We start from the raw sequence: 18,076 nt of genomic DNA on the forward strand, positions 1-18,076 counted from the left end.
AGCCAAGCCAATGCCGCAGAGCAGTGAGCCGAACCGGTCTGATCCTCGCCTCTGACCCCGACCTTTTCAATCTGGCCCGGCACTCAAGAGTCATCCAAACATCAGGTTCTGTCGCTTCAATACACTCTGGGGCCACAGCCTGTGTCTGACCTTTCCAATTCAGCCCAGCACTCCTATCATTGTCTAAACAGCAGATTCTGTTGCTTCAGTATGCTCTGGAGCCTGGACCCCACCGCCTGAATTCGGCCCGGCACTTAGATCAATCGAACCTGGGGCCTTTCCTCGCACTTGACGATGAGCCCACTCTCTCACCTCAGGTCTGCCACATCAAATCACCTCCAAGTCCAAAGGGAAGTTACGGGTTATTGTTGCACTGATCATTTACCAGAGAAAGCATTATTAATAATGTATTTAGGTGTCTCCTTTGTTTTGGTTGCCACCAATAAGTAGTCACTGAGGTCCACCAGCACCATCTTAAACTGCAAAAGTTTAAAGAGAACTTTATCAATGAGTTGATCCCTTTAATATTTTGTAACCTCCAACCACACCATCCATTCTATCTCCATTTAGAAATTAATTTATTTGTGTTCATTTTAACCAGATGCTTCCTCATTATTATTGGCACATAATACATTGCTCTTTGGCTTGTTCCTTATCATTAGCAGTTTCATTTGCTTTTCCCAAATAATTAATTACACCCTTGGATTTGTAATATCTGGATGACTTCACACCTATCCATCTTGTTCTATTCCATCTCATGGATGCTCCAGAATAAAACTCTGTGGGAAACTGTTTTAGTCACTGAAAACCCATGCTGGCAGACAGCACAGGAACATGTCAATCAGCCCGTTATCATGCAAATATAATTCAAGTAAGCCTCACACTCACTCTATGAACATCTTCCTCCATACCTTTCTGTCATGTTTTTGTGCAATTTTCCTTTAAAAGTATTTCTGCTCTCTACTCCAATATCTCATGAGAGTGAGTACCACACATGCATTGCTCTCTGGATAGAGAGCTTGCTTCTTAAAAAGTTGCACACCAACTCTGCTTTATGTCCTGATGCCAAGTCAAAATTTTACTTACTAACTCCCATGAACCTCTCCTGAATCTGATTCCAGACTGCAAGGCTGTCTCCAGATGTGGAACTGTACAATAATGGATTTGGTTTTAGGATATATAAGACTGTTCTGTGAGGACTTGTAATACAATGAAGTATTAAGTTTGGGACTATTACTGGTAACCTGTAAAAATTGTCCCAATTAATAGGTTCATTTAAATAATTGAGACTGAAATGCAATTATACAAAAAAAGGAATCAGTATTCCTTTGCAAGTAACTTTAACACAGTGGCCTCCAAAACTGTTGAATTGAAGCCAAGAAAAAATTAGAAGCTGAAGGCACCAGGGGTGCTCTCTACATTAAAATTACATTACTCTAAAATCACAGGTATTTTTTCAACTAGGCCAACTCTAGCTGGAGATGGGGGTACTCCAATGTGTTTTATATATGTGTATTTATTCATCATTCAACTCAAAATCGTTTTGTGCTCCACTCTGCTAGTAATTACAAGCTGATTTCACCTCTCAGGGGTCTCTGAGCAATGAGCCCAACTATTTAACCAATGAGATTCAGCGGCTAAGAAACAAAGAAGGGAAAGATGGTGACTATGAAGTCGAATTAAGTGGAGCAAGATAAAGTAAGATTGGACTAAAACAATGAAGAAAACAAAAGAGGCCAAAAAGTGGAATTCTAAAATAACTTTAAATATTTAGAATCAAATCGCCATCTGAAAGGAATGAAGTACAATATTTTTAAGCATGCATATTTCACCTTTAGACAGTATCTAACAAATATCTCAGCATTAGCTAGCCTGATAAGACCATAATACCATAAGATATAGGAACAGAATTAGGCCATTTGGCCCATCAGATCTCCTCTGCCACTTAATCATGGCTGATCCAATTTTCCTCTTAGGCCCAATCTCCTGTCTTCTCCCCCATATCCCTTCATGCTCTGACCAGGAGTAACAGGAGTAATTTGCAGCAGCAGGAGTAACAAGCAATCAACATTCAAATATAATAATGTATGGAACCAATGGAGATGTTAAAGGCAAGAACCCAGCTTTGCTGAACTCACAGCAGAATGTTGCAAAATGTCCCATAGCAATTCACCAATCACATGGGTTTGCCTCTCCTCACCTGAAGTTGTTGGGACAATTTACACATTAGTAACAGTGAGCACCCCTAACATGCTGTTATTTTTAAACTTACTATACTGAACTGTGCATTCCTTTCTGTTGCATTTAATAAACTGAGCTTCATGATTAAAAATATAGTACACCACAATATTTTGGCTTTGGTGCAGAGGAGGTTCACCAAGTTGATTCCCGGGATGAGGGGACTATGAGATGAGATTGAGTCACATGGGACTGTACTCACTGGAATTCAGAAGGATGAGAGAAGATCTCATAGGAACATACAAAAAGTTGTTTCCACTGGTCAGTGAGACTAGAACTAGCCTCAAGATACAGGGAAGTAGATTTGAGGAGGAACTGCTTTTCCCAGAGAATGGTGAATCTGCGGAATTCTCTGTTCAATGAAGTAGTTAAGACAGGTTGGATAGATTTTTGCATAGTAAGGAAATTAAGGGTTATGGGGGGAAAGGCAGGTAGGTGGAAGTGAGTCCATGATCTTATTGAATGGCAGAGCAGATTCAACAGGCCAGATGGCCAATTTCTTATGTTTTTCTGTTCTTACAAAATCCCTTGTAGGAATGCCACTCATTTAAAATGGTAGATCTGGCACACAACTGCTTGTAATTTTTTTTAACCATGCATCAGGAATGATACTTATAAAGGAATCTTATAATTGGACCTCAAACTAAAATATTCATGCTAAATTGAAAGGTGCTATAATCTTGGTGAAAATTTGCAGAAGCAACCACCTAATGAGCAAGAAACTGTAGCAATTAAGAATTTGTCAAGTAGTTAACAAGTTAAAGAACAAACTTAATTTATAGAGTAATTTTCACATACTCAGATTGTAGTTGAAGTTTTGTTGATGTTTTTAGACTGGGATACAAGCCCTTATGACCAGGTGAGGGAACTACCCACCAACCCAGAACTGACATCAGAAGAGTGTTTACATAATCATCCTTCACGATCTCTAAGACATTCTGAAATACTTTGTGTGGTAGGCAAAACAAGTGCCGAACTGTGCACGACGAAATACTACAAACCAACATAATATCAACAAGTTATTGATAATGATGATTGTGGGATAATCATCAGGATGGGGGAGAATTGTGACCATGTCTATAATCAACCCGCGAGGTTTAATCCTGAAGGTGGCATGTCCTCAACACTCTACTTACCTGGTAAATATCTGATTATACCTTCACAGAAATTTCAATTAGGAGTGGCATTCCAACATCAATACAAAAGTACATCTTCCTCAAATTTCCATTGTACTAGGTTAAAATATTAACCTAATATTAGGTCCATGTAAATGTAATGTGCATAAAAAGTGAGGTAGAAAAACTGACTGATCACGGGACCCCGAACATTAGGCCTTGAATTTTGGTCTCATAATTCATGTACCTAAAGGATCACTGGCCCTCATTCCTCCTGCCCACAAGGAACACCAATCCTGGAACATAACAATGATTCCAGCCCTTGTCCTTGCTGGCTGTGGGTCCAATATCCAACCACGTCTCTGTCACTGACCTTTGAAAATGGAGTAGGAGCTTAGACTCTGGCACGTCCTCTAATTTCATCACATCCCTGTTCTTAAAACCTCACCTGATCCCTAACTCCCCTCTCTGTTCCAAAAATCACGCCTACAAACCTGAAAAAAACTAAAAAATCTTTTAAAAAAACCAGTGTCTGAACTGCAACTGAGAACATCTTCAAAAGGCAATGCCTCAAAAAGGCTGCACCCATCATTAAGGGCCTCATTACCCACGACAGGTTCTCTGCTCACTGTTACCATCGAGGAGGTGGTGGAGCATAGAGACACACACTCAATGTTTCAGGAACAACTTCTTCCCTACTCCCATAGATAGACGAACAGACAATGAACCCAGGTACACTATCTCACTAAATTGTTTTTCTAGTTTTGCTCTCTTTTTGCACTACTTAAATACAGATATACTGTATATATAGTATTGTGCAAAAGTCTTAAGACACTTGTAAAAAAAATTCCATATGGCAAAGATGCTTTCAAAATAAAAGGTTTCTAAATATCAAAAATTGTAAACAGTAAAACACAAAATCAAATAAATATTTGGTGTCACAAACCTTTGCCTTTAAAACTGCATCAATTCTCTTAGGTACACTGCCATACAGTTTTATAAGAAATTCGTCTGGTAGGTTGTTCCAAGCATTGTGGAGAATTTACCACAGTTCTGTTACAGACTTTGGCTGTTTTGCCTGCTTCTGTCTCTCCAAGTAATCCCAGAGAGCCTCAGTGACGTTGAGATTAGGATTCTGTGGAGGCCACACCCTGTTGCACAACTGCTTGTTCTTTTTGCGTAAGATACTTCTTTATGACCTTGGTCATGTATTTGAGGTCATTGTCCTACTGCAGAATGAAATTGGGACTAATCAGACACTTCCCTGATGGCGTTGCATGATGGATGAGAATCTGTTCGTATTTCTCAGCATTGAGTATTCTATTAATTCTGACCAGATCACTAACTCCATTTGCTGAAGTGCAGCCCCAAACCTGCAGGGAACCTCTGCCATGTTTCACTGTTGGCTGCAGACACTCACCGTGTAAAGCTCTCCAGCTTTTCTATGGAAGAACTACCTCCAGTTTGAGCCAAAAATTTAAAATTTTGACTCAACAGTCCAAAGCACGTGCTGCCATTGTCAGCACCTCAGTCCTTGTGTTGTTTTTTTTTTGTGTAGGTGAATCTCTTGACTTTGTTTCCACTTTGAAGGAATGTCTTTAGATTGTAGAGTGTACTTAGATTCCAGTGATTTCTGTGAGCTCAGATCTGATAGCAGTGCTAGACCTCTTCCAACTTAAAAGGATTGATGTATCTCGTCTGTTGCTCTCAGTTTTTGCGGCCGACCACTGTGTTTCTGGTCCTCAACCTGTTTCTTTGTGCTTCTTCAGAAGAGCTTGGCCAGCACATTTTAAAACTCCTGTCTGCCATGAAATTTCTGCTTGATAGAGACATTCTGTTGCAGGATAGTCACCTTGTGTCTTTTTGCTATGATCACTCTTGCCATGGCGTAAGAATTGATGATTTGAAGGTTAAACTGTCTCATTTGCCATAGCCTCAACATTTTAGCTTGGTTGTCCTTCACCCAGTTTGATTCCTTCTGCACTTGGTTCTGTTTCAGTTAATCAGTTTAGTTAATTCAACTCATTAAGTCATTGATCATTAGCACCTGTTTATTATCTTAGTTTATTCATGCACTGCACAATACACCTATAAAGTAATCACGTTTTTATTTGAAAAGTAGCTACTATTACTTAATGTTACTTTAACAAAATACAAGTATTTCTCTGAATATTTGGTGTGGTACCATAGCGTAGTGGTTAGGACAATGCTTTACAGTACAGGTGATCTGGGTTCAATTCCTGCCTTTGCCTGTAAGTTTGTATGTTCTCCCCGTGACCATGTGTGTTTCCACCGGATGCTCCAGTTTCCTCCCATATTCCAAAGGCATACCAACTGGTAGGTTAATTGATCACTGTAAATTGGCCTCCAATCTTATGGCAAGAAATTTCTCCTTCCAGCAAAATGTTTTCCCTCCCCCTCTACGTTTCCATTCTCCACTCTGGCCTCTTACCTTTTCTCACCTCCCTCTGGTGCGTTTCCTTTCCTTTCTCTTATGTACCTTCCTCTCCAGCCCTTTACCTTTCCTACCCACCTGGCTTCACCTCATCACCTTCTAGCTATCCTCCTTTCCCTCTCTCCCCCACCTTTTATTAAATTCTGGTGTCTTCCCCTTCCTTTCCAGTCCTGAAGAGTCTTGGCCTGAGTCATCAACTCTTTGTTCATTTCTGTGGATGCTGCCTAACCTGCTGAGTTCCTCCAGTATCTTGTGCAAATTGTTATAAGTTGTTGTTTTTCAGCCAGGAAGATGATGGACATTATCAGTGCTGGAACCATTGCTATTACGATATACATTAATGACTCATATGGGAGTACAGGGGTTTTGGAGCTTGTGGATAAAATCACTAAATGTGAAGGTGTAATAAGGATGGTAATAGACTGAGAGGATATAGGTGAGTTGGCTGAAGAGTAGACAAGTGACAGAAAAATTGATACAAAAAGTAAATATATTTCAATTTATCAGAAAGAATGAGGAGGAAAGGTAACTAAATGACACAGATGCAGCTCAGGCCACATCTATGGAAAGAGAAACAAAAGTCAAGCAGTGGGAGCAGTTAGAGAGACAAAGTAATGTCAGAACTGTAAAGTGTAGAGCAGGTGTAAATGCCCAGCAGGTAAGATCATGCACGTCCTCCATTCCCACAACACAGGGGGAGAAACAGAAAAATAAAACACACACATAAACAAGCTGAGCCAATACAAGAATGGATGATTGATACAGACATAAATCAAGTTATCTGAAGTTGCAGAACTGCAATATGCCTAGGAAAGATGAGGTACTGTTTCTCAAGCTTGCATTGTATGATGCAGATTTTCTTTTTAATTAGTTACAAATAACTACCTGCAAATTAAAAGGTTGGCACCAGTACTAAAAGTAAACCTAGTTCAAAGTGGGTATCTACATCCTTACTCAGAATTATAAATGATTACTACCTAAAAGCAATGTGGTTAATTTTGTGGTTGACATGTGAAATGATACAGCCAGCCACTTGATTAAGAGCAATAAGGAAATTAATAACAAATACTGGTAGTCTCACAAATGATCTTGTCCCTGAAATTATTTTTTTAAAAACTGAACATATATTAATACTCATAAGACAAGGGTGAAAGAAAGGTACAATAACACTTTTGCACATTTTAAATCAAAGTTTAATTCAACTATAATAAAAATACCAACCTGCCTGCATCAGGTAGAACAGAAAATAAGCAAAACACAGAACAGGTACAGGTAGTTTCAATTTGCTCAGTAGTCAGGATGGTAAAAAGTACTAGAAAGTTTCATCTTGCCACAGGCCACTTCAGTAACACACATTTAAAGTGTTTTACATGAAATACAGATTACACAAGATTTTGCAGTGTTTGAATATATGGCACCCATCTGTTCAGACTGGTCATGTGTTACTTCCCAGCCGGTCGAGTTATCTGCCCACCTGAATAACCGTCTGTGAGCCATTGTTCTCGTTTTCCTGCTAACCTCTGTTGCATCCCAATAAATCTTGGAAAAGGAAAAGCTGGAGAATGGTAATTACAATCCATCTAATGAGATTTGTAAACTTTAGATTATAACCAATGGTGTATGGAATGAGCAATACCCAATTACTTGGAAGGACAGAACAGTTAACAATACATGGATCATAATTACTTTCAACCTTCTACAGGATGAACACAATTGCTTTCCTCTTTCCAATTTGACAACTAACAGGGCAATCGATAATCCTATGGCCCTAAGTATATCCTTCAGGAATTTCTGCTGTTATTTGGGCAGGTCAGTTTGTACTGAATCCTGTAAAATGGGATTTGAAAACGAAGAGTTCAAATGCTTTCCTTTCAGACTTGCTAGAAAGGAGCAAATACTGATTTATCACAGCTAGGTTACTCAGCTGTTTGTAGAGGTCTTTAATTTCAACAAATTCATAAGTGGGAACAAGTACAATGTTCACTATGAAATCAAAGTTAATCCCATCCCACCAGTACTTTGCAGGGATGGTGTGGGGAGGGAGCAGTTTAAAGAATGAATACTGCATGTATTTTCAGGCAATGAGTAAGCAACAAGGCAAGGTAAAAGAATACAGATGGATGTCATTTGCAGTTTACAAGACTTCTGAAAGATATAATTTCTGTCAGATTTTAAATTTGGTCTTTAAAAATGAATTCCCAGCAAAGGTTGGCTCCTGAAGTACTGATCTCTGAAATATAAAGCAACCAGAACAAAGGTATTGCATTAACGCTGGCAATGCCTGCTTGCCACTCCTTATTTGACAGTAAATGTATAAATTGGACTTGTACATTTAATTCACAGGCAATATTCACAGTTGACCACTAAGTAGCATTTTGTCATAATATACAGAAACATGGGGTCATACATGAGCATATAAATTCTGAGAATTTCAAGCATTTACACATTCACATTAAAAAAAATTGTAAGGCTACTTGAGTACCATAACTTTAAAACGTGTTTCCTCCCTTAAAAGAAATAGACTTTTCAATTGCCCTTGTAAATGCATTCACTCTACATTACCTATAGTGGTTAGTGTTGCATGTGTTATTTTTTCTATTGGGAAATACACCTAAAAACAATGCATTGGTAGTGTCAGTTATTACCCTTTAAAATTATTCACTACATAATTAAACTGATAACTGATCCCACCCCTCACTCCCATAGATCAATATTCCCACTCCCTATTAAAAAAAGTAAAAAATAAACATTATTTCATTACTAGAGGTCTTCATAACATGCTTTAACAAGGGAAGACTTCCCACCTTCCTTTAATTTACGAAAAAAGTACATAATGTGTAATCTGAAACTCGAGTTTGTTCATACAATCAGCAAAACCAAAACCTCAGGACTTGAGCAGCCAGTCTGTGAAAATTATGCACAACAAAATAAAACAAAAATAAATCTCTGTGCACTCAGGTTTAGAAACAAAATGAGAAATTTTAAACACTACTTTAAGGTTAGTTTTCCAAGAAATGATGAGGGTAATATCTGATTGATACAGACCTGCTCAATGCCATGCAAATTGCACAAACTTTGTGCAACAGACAAGGAATACTGGCTCTCTTCAATCCTGCAAGCAGGAGGCAGAACTCAGCAACTCATAATCCACCGAGCTACTTCCCATGGAAACTTGCCACTGAACACATGATTCAAGCATTGAACAAATTTGTAACAATGGTCAATTTACATCTTGAATTGATTAAGGATTTTACATTGCACAGTGAAAATCAGGTCTGACAGAAGATCACCAACTCTCCGCGGATGCTGCATGATCCGCATATTGTTTCCAACCTTTTGTTTATAATTTCAAACTCCCAACACGCACAGTTTTCTGGTTATTCTGAACATCTAGTTGATTTACAAAGATGCATTCCAGATGGCCTAGTGAAGCAATTTCTCTTCCTTATTGACATGCTAATTCATTTGGCAAAACATACAAATCAAGAATTAAATATGTGCATAACAACTTAAGAAACATTTCATCCAATACATCATCAATGTATTCAAACAACAGAATAAAAGGAAAATATGGTTAACTTCCTTATCATGGGTATCCCTAAAATAATTTGTCAAACGGATGCTTTACTCCAGTTTTATTTTCAACACTAGCATTAATTATCAACATTATGCTTGAAAATCTTTAAGAACCCCATGGGTACCACATGATTTGCAAACAAAACCCTTCAATGTTTTTCTCAGTAGTTATATCAGTTTGAATTATTAAAATTGCATATGCAAAGTGGAAAGCATCTTCTAACTAAAAAACAAACAAAATATAATGCCCTTGCATATTAAATTTTCATTTAGGAACTTGTCAGTTCTTGAGAAACAAACTGCTTCAGTCTTTCAAGGTACTGTCCATAAAGCTCAACGTCATTGTGGCCAGCTCCTTCCACCCACAGGGGTTCCACTGGCCTTTGGCATTGCTCGTACAATGCCAACCCATGTGAAAAATCGATGACTTCATCTTCAGTTCCGTGAATGATCAGCACTGGGGAGGCTATTTTTGAAATCTTGTCGATGCTGTCAAGAGAAATTAAAAGTTACAGACTCAGCAGCAGGGTTGTGTTTGTCGGGGGTGGGAGCAAGTTTGAGACTGTCATTAGTTTCTTTATAAATAATCTTTGTTTTTTTTAAAAAAAAGCACAGCAATTACACAAAATCTATACTGCATAAATATCAGTGCTCCAGGATCTGTACCAGATAATAATGCTTTCATTCAACTATTCTCAGACACTATAATTAGAGCAGAATAGGCATGATGAAATTCAATGCAGCATTATAAACAAGTTGAACAATATCCTGAACTCTAAGTACACAAACCACCTTTGTATCATTTGTTATAGCATTTCTCCTTGCACAACACACACAAAAAGACAGTCCTTCAACGCAGTATACTGAAATATCATAAACACCGAGGGAATCCAGAAAACCTTTCACGACTTGAGTTAGACAGAATGACAACAACTTCTGACCCAAATCTGGCAGAATGACAAATCAAAATAGTAATGCTTTTGAAAATGTAGGAATAAGTAGGCAATAATTAAAGTTCAGAGTTCAAAGTAATTTTAAATCAAATAAATTATAAGTCACCGTATCTAACCCTGAGATGCATTTTCTTGGTGGGCATTTCATACAAGAAACACAACAGAATCAATGAAAGGCTGCCCCTAACAGGACAGACAAACAATCAATGTGCAAAAGACAATAAACTGTGCAAATAATTAAACAAACAAATAAATAAGCAATAAATATCAAGAACATGAGATGAAGATCCTTAAAAATGAGTCCACCTCTCTGGCTTAAGAGCCTGATGGTTGAGGGGTGGTATCTGTTCCTGAACCTGGTGCTATGGGTCCTGAGGCTTCTGTACCTTCTTCCTGATGGCAGGAACCAGAAGAGTACATGGCCTGTATGGTGGAGATCCTTGATGATGGATGCTGCTTTCCTGCAACAGTGCCCTGTAGATATGCCCAATAGTGGGAGGGATTTACCCATGAAGGACTGGGTTGAATCCACTACTTTTTGTGGACTTTTCTGTTCAAGGACATTAGTATTTCCATTCCAGACTGTGACACAACCAGTCAAGTTTTGGATGACATGCTGAATCTTCACAGACCTTAAGAAAGTAGAGGTGCTACTGTGCTTTCTTCATAATGGTAATTACATGCGGGACCCAGGACACATCCTCTGAAATGATAACATCAAGGAACTTACAAGTTGCTGACCCTCTCCATCTTTGACTAGCTCAGGGACCTACTGTTTTCTTCTCCAGAAGTCAATAATTAACAACTTGGTCTTGCTGATGTTGAGTGAGAGGCCATTGCAGTGGCAGCACTCAGCCAGATTTTCAATCTTTCTCCTCTATGCTGATGTCAGCACCTTTGATTCAGCCAACCACAGTCATCAGCAAATTTAATTATGGCATTGAGCTGAATGCTGGAGTTGAATAGTTTAAAAGCCATCTGCATGTAGAGCATTACAGTGATACCCTTTTCCTAATAATAGGCCACATATTTTATCAATTTTACTTACAGCTCAGTGAGATAAACACTTGCTCAAGAGTCAAAAGTACATGTAACACTATACATGTAACACTATAGCCTAGATATCATGGTCTTGATATGTTTGACTTTGATACTGAGTCTAAGATGTTATGATGAGTGTCGAACATAAATAATTCACCAACGGACCTATTCCCATCAGGCTCAATAGGAACTCCACATATTGCAGTTATATCTTTTAATCTATAGGTGTGCACAATTCCTTCAGTCTTTGCCATCTCTTTGATCACTTTTACTTGCTTTCACTGTCATGGGAGTGGAAGAAATCATCTTCTGTGTATCAGAAATAAAAATGTATAAATGAAGAAATATCTTGACGAATGTTTGGATGGTGATCATTCATTTCTATCTATCATGCATACACATCTTGGGACCGGGGTAAATAAACTGCATGCCTCTCATTTTTTGTGTACATGTGACCAGAGAGCATAAGCAAGAGAAAGTTCCACTTTGTCCAGAAACACAAAGAATCAACAGATTTGTACAACTTTATGTACAGAGGAGATCCTTTGGCCCAGTGTGTCCTGGGCAAGGAGAACAGAGTCATTTAGGGCCTTCCCATTAGCCAGTTCCCATTTCTCAGCCTTTTAGATTGAAACCAAGTGTTCATGCAGGTACTTCTTAAGATGGTACAACAGTTTCTGATTTAGTCTTTTCCAACAAGAAATTCTAGATGGCCTTCACTTTTAGGGTGAAAAAAACTTTTTCAATCTCCCTTTAATCCTTCTACCAATGAGGGAATTCTACCAAATAGTTCATTTATATGCACAGTGCTCAATGAATCTCAGAAAGCAGATCTTACTTTCCAATCAGAACAGAGCAGCACTACATTACTCTGTTGGCCAGGCAGAAAAAAGATCAACAAACCTTTAAAAGAAAGTCATATAATAAAACCAAACTCTGGCTTCATTTAAATTTGTTACTTAATCAACGCAAAGTCAGTTAAACCTGGAAGAAAAAGCATCACTTACTTAGGAAATGCATCAAAACAGTAGGTCTTCTTTGTATCAGGGAAGGCTACACGCATTCCAGACATCAAGGGTGAATGAAGGATAACTGCAGCACATTCATACTGAGCAGCCAGATCTACTGTGGGTACCGTGCCTATACTCTGACCATACAGGATCACATTCTCTGGACGAATTCCATACCTGTTTGATGAAAAGACAAATTTGAAATATTAATGTCATTTCATCGGCCAACTCTATTTTGTTGAACAAACAGACTACAACCATTCGGAAAACTAGTTGACTACAAAATGAACCAAAGCCAAAAAAATATATACAATGCAAAAATATTATACCAAGTATTACACTATAACAGAATTTCTCACAAGAATGGAATACAATGGGGAAGGAAGAAGCCTTGAAAACATATTGTGACAGTACAAGAGCAGAGAAATTAGAATCAATTTCAAAGGTAAGAACAAGCAATTAAAACTGTATCTTACTTCTGAATCTTCCTATTATGAACAGCAGGAACTTGGCACAAAATCTCATTACAATAGACTTTTCCTGCCATCACAGCCAAACATTTTTTTGCTCTGGGTCTCTAAAGTAGAACACAGTACTACATTTCAGCATGGCCTGGATTTAAATTTAATTCCCCATGGAAGGAATGCAAGGAGAGTTGAAAGATTAATTTCAACCCCCATGAAGATATCTTAAATTATACTATTCACCAATTAAAAAAACATTTTTGTTAAAGTTCACTTCTCTTTTGCAAATCTTTATAGCAAATCTCCCAAAAGATGAATTAGCAGAGATGGCCTAATTGTGTGGTATAATTGAAAAGAAAATGTATCACTCAAGGAAATGCTTGCAGAAAAGTCACCAGACCAAAGTTATTTTAAACCAGAGGCTACAAATCCATGTAACTAGTTCCAGGCATGAAATGGAATCTCTTCTCATCTCCTCACTGATAATCGACACTGGTGCACCTCAAGGATCTAGCGTATCCCACCGCTCTACCCCCAATACACCCACAGATGTGTGGTTAGGCACAGCTCAAAAACCATCTACAAATTTGCTGACAACATAATATTGTTAGCAGAATTTCAGATGGTGATGAATCGATGTACAGGAGCAATTCAGATCATCTGTGTGGTGTCGTAGCAACAACCTTGCACTCTGCATCAGTAAGACTAAGGAAATGAATGCTGACTTCAGGAAGAGGAAGCTGATCAAACACACATCAGTCTTCATTCAGGCATCAGAAGCGGAAAGAGTGAACAGTTTCAAGCTTCTGGGTTTAAGTGTCACTTAAGATCTATCCTGGGCCCGACATATTGATACAATTACAAAAAAGGCATGACAGCAGCAATATTTCAAGAGGAGTTTGAGGCGAATTGGTCTATCACCAAATACACTCAAATTTCTACAGTTGTACTGTGGAGAGCATTCTAACTGAATGCATCACCATAGGAAAAATCTGCATAAAGTTATAAACTCTGCAGCTCCATCATGGGCACTAGACTCCCCAGCATCCGGGCCACCTTCAAAAGGCAATGCATCAGGCAGAATCCATCATTTAAAGACCCCCATCACCCAGGACATGCCCTCTTCCTATTACTACCATCAAGGAGGTGGTGGTACAGCAGCCTGAAGACACACTTAATGTTTCAGGAACAACTTCATCCCCTCCAACATCAGGTTTCTAAATGGACAATGAACTCATGAACACTACCCTCTTTTTGCACTAATTATTTAATTTTTAAAATATTTTAAAAGTTTTTATTATGTATTATAATGTACTGCTGCTGCAAAACAACAAATTTCACAACATATGCCAGAGATATTAAACCTGATTCTGATTCCGTAGAAACAACACTTGTTTATTGAAGTGCTGGCAGTAGCTAAACAGTACATTTCCCCAAATGACTGACCACAATTCCAACTAAATTTACCCAGCTGAATACCAAGTTTGCTAGCAGACTGTTTTGATTTGTGCGATTTCCCTCTCATAAGTAGAGTACAAACAGCAACAGGGTCCATTGACAGCAGCACCCAGCAAATTCAGCCCCTCACAGCGCTTCTCAGATAGCAGACCAACATACTAGAGTGACATGACTCAGAAATTAGATTGATTACTGGCCTACATACTATCAACTTAATCACAAAGACTCCCAAAATAACTCTTCATAACCAGCCCACAGCTCACTTTTTAAACTGATAAAATACATAGAGTTCCTTAATGATCTGTTCACAAACATAGCCCATCATGCAATTCCAAAACTGTTGTAAAAGTCACCATAATTAATACCCTGGTTTTTCTCACGTAAGCATTTTGGATCTTGTTCTCAAGACTGTGACCAACTAATTAATTTCAAAGATATTTCTGGATTCAGTTTCTGCCACTTTTCCATTTAATACATTTTGGATCCCACTTGTACTCAAAATTTTCAGTGTACCCCTATAAACCTATTTATTGATTCCTAATGATGCCCTGATGCTCTGGTTCTTCACCCCACCATTTTATTTTCGGCCTTCCCCACAGTTCAAGTTAACATCTTAGGGAGAACTAGTCCCAATTCTGTTTAGGTGGCTTAGCTACTAAGCCCCGCAGAACCATTCCTAGACAGGAGAAGGGCAAAGGTGGGTTACTTGCACCTTAAAACCAGTTGCTTCAGGCAGATGGGACTCATCAGCTGTGGTTGGCAGCTCTTCTAGTAAAAGGAAAACTCTGGCCTCAAACCTCCACTACCTTGCAGCTATACACTCTCATGGAGAAGGCTTCGGGAGTAAACCCAGAGGAAAAATCTGAAGCTGGAGTCCCTAAGGCAGTCCTACGTTGAGTTCAACACTGACTGGCAATACTTGTGACATTGCTGGTGTCAAATTGTATCAGATTCTGCCATTCCTTTGGATTGATCACCTGCATGGAGAGGAGGAGCCTGCTACATTGGCAACATCTTGCACTCCATACTGTACTGCCCTAGTTTGTGTACTGGCTTGCGTATCACATAGACTCCTGGGACACAACATCTATGGTCAACACCTACCAATGGAAGGCCTCAATTATTTAAATTTATATGCCCCCATATAGGGATCTCTTCTGGGGAAGGTATGACCTGAACAAAAAAGACAAGTTACACTGAAGCCAAGGAGGACCAATATCCTTGTGGGCAGGTTTGTTAGAGCTGCTGGAGACAGCTTAAACTAATTTGGCACAGGGATGGGAACCACAGTGATAGGGCTGAGGGTACGGCAGTTGGTATACATAAATGCAGTGTGTAGTGAGACTGAGGAAGGACAGGTAGATGCTAGGGCAAAAAGTAGGGAGAGTTAAAATGTAACAGGGTGACAAAATCAAAAAAGATGATGAATACAGAACTGAAAATGTTATAATTGAATATATGCAGGGTGCGGAATAAGGTAGATGACTTGGTAGCGCAGTTAGAGATTGGTAGGTATGACATTGTGGGCATTGCTGAGTTATGGCCGAAAGAACATCATAGTTGGGGGTTTAACATCCAAGAATACACATTGTATCAAAAGGATATGCAGGAGCACACAGGGTATGAGGTGGCTGTTTTGGTAAATGAGATGAAATCAAATCTTTTAGAAAGGTGACACAGGATCAGAAGATGTAGGATTCTTGTGGGTAGAGTTAAGAAACTAGATGTGTAAAATGACCCTGTTGGGAGTTATATTCAGGCCTCCAAACAGAAGCCAGAATGTGGGATACAAATTACAAAGGGAGATAGAAAAGGTATATACAAAGGGCAATTCTGCAATAGTCATGGGGGAACTTCAATATGCAGGTAGATTGAGGAAATTAGATTGCTGCTGGATCCTAAGAGAGGGAATTTGCACAACATCTACAAGATAGCTTTTTAGAGCAGCTTGCAGCTGAGCCCACTACGGGAATGACAATTCTGGTTCGGGGGTTATATAATAATCAAGATTTGATTAGGGAGTTTAAGGTAGAGGAACCTTTAGGAGGCAGTAATCATAATATGATGTGCAGTTAGAGAAGATGTATCTAATGGATCTGATTTAGAGTGCAGTAAAGGGAATTAGAGGCATGAGGAGAGCTGGCCAAAATTGATTGGAACAGACGATGGTGGAACAGCAATGACTGGAGTTTCTGGGAGCAATTCAGAAGGTGCAGGAAAGATACATCCCAAAGATGAAGTATTTTAAAAGGGAGGATGAGGCAACCATGGCTGACGAGGGAAGTAAAAGACAGCATAAAAGCAAAAAAAAAAAGAGGACATATAACATAGGAAAAATTAGTGGGAAGGTAGAGGATTGGGAAACATTTAAAAACCAAGAAGGCAATGGCAACGAAAAAGCCACAAGTGGAGAGAAGATAACATATGAAAGTAAGCTAGCCAATAATACAAGGATACAAAAAGTGTTTTCAGATATACAAAGAGTAAAAGAGAGATTAGAACAGATATCGGTACACTGGAAAATATCACCCAAGAGGTATTAATGGGGGAACATTTTTAAAAATGGCAAATGAACTTCCAAGTATTTTGCATGGTCTTCACTGTACACCAGCAGAATGCCAGAAATGTGAGCATTTCAGGAGGCAGAAATGAGTGTTGTTGTTATTACTAAGGAGAAGGTGCTTGGGAAGTTAAAAAGTCTGAAGGTAGTTAAGTCATACCGCAGGTAGCTGAAGAGATTATAGTAATGATCTTCCACGAATTATTAGATTCTGGAATGGTTCTGGAGGACTGGAAAATTGCAAAATATTAGTCCAGAAGAGAGAGAAGCAGAAGAAAGGAAGTTATCCGCCTGCTTGCCAGACTTCAGTGGTTAGAAAGATGTTGGAGTCAATCATGAAGAATGAGGTTTCAGGGTATTTGGAGGCACAGGACAAAGTAGGCCAAACTCAGCATGTTTTCATTAAGAGGATATCTTGCCTGACAAATCCGTTGGAATTCTTTGAGGAAATAACTGGCAGGGCAGGCAAAGGAGAGCCAGTGGATGTTGTTTACTTGTTTCAAAAGGCCTTTAACATGGTGTCGCACATGTGGCTGCTTAACAAGAGCCCATGTTATTACAGGTGTTACGAATGTGCCACAACTCTGAGGGGCCGAAGGGTACAACGTAGCCCCCTCCTTTTTGAGAATCACAAGATCACTATTAAGTCAGTTCAGGAGACCCAGGAAATGAGAGAAAGACATGGAGAATCCACAAAGAGTTTGGAATGTGTCCTGCCCTCCGAAAGGCGGAACCATTGATACCTGCTATTGTCTCTTGGAGACGGAATTGTGTATTGAACCCTGTACGATGCATTGAAGCCCCCAGGCAATGAACCGGGGGGAGGGGGGGGGGTTGGTGGAGGGATTGCATCATCCCAACCTGATTGACATCTGAGACCCTGTGAGTCAGGATAAAAGAGGGTCTGTGGGAACAGCCCCTCAGACGCACCAGAAGAAACGCTAGAACTCCTGTAACAACGTAATAGTGAAGCCAGTGGTAACAGCCCACCTGCGTCCCTTTCCATTTGCCTCGGAATTGGTGGGTCTTGCCACGGAAGAACGGTTTTAGCTAACAACAAAGGGGAAATCAGTCCCCCAACAACTCTCGAAGGATTGACATCATAAAAGGAATGGGCAAGTTAAACCTCCGTCTTTCTCTTGACTCCAACCAAAGGCTGCAGCCTACAGCTTGAAGGAACTAAAGTGGCTTTTATATTTCCATCGG

At 39.3% G+C, this 18,076-nt stretch overlaps 1 protein-coding gene across 1 annotated transcript in view; it reads right to left on the minus strand.

Annotated features, from left to right (window-relative positions):
- Positions 1 to 6,984: 6,984 nt before the first annotated feature.
- Positions 6,985 to 18,076, minus strand: part of LOC132396819 (alpha/beta hydrolase domain-containing protein 17B) — an 86,962-nt gene continuing 75,870 nt past the window's right edge. Inside the window, exons 2-3 of the mRNA XM_059974780.1 lie at positions 12,386 to 12,565; positions 6,985 to 9,873 (exon numbers count right to left, since the gene is read on the minus strand). Coding sequence (XP_059830763.1) covers positions 9,654 to 9,873; positions 12,386 to 12,565 — 400 coding nt within the window. The 3' untranslated portion in view covers positions 6,985 to 9,653. The remainder of the gene's footprint in view (positions 9,874 to 12,385; positions 12,566 to 18,076) is intronic.

Source organism: Hypanus sabinus, chromosome 7 (genome assembly GCF_030144855.1).
Source record: "Hypanus sabinus isolate sHypSab1 chromosome 7, sHypSab1.hap1, whole genome shotgun sequence".
NCBI lineage: Eukaryota > Metazoa > Chordata > Chondrichthyes > Myliobatiformes > Dasyatidae > Hypanus > Hypanus sabinus.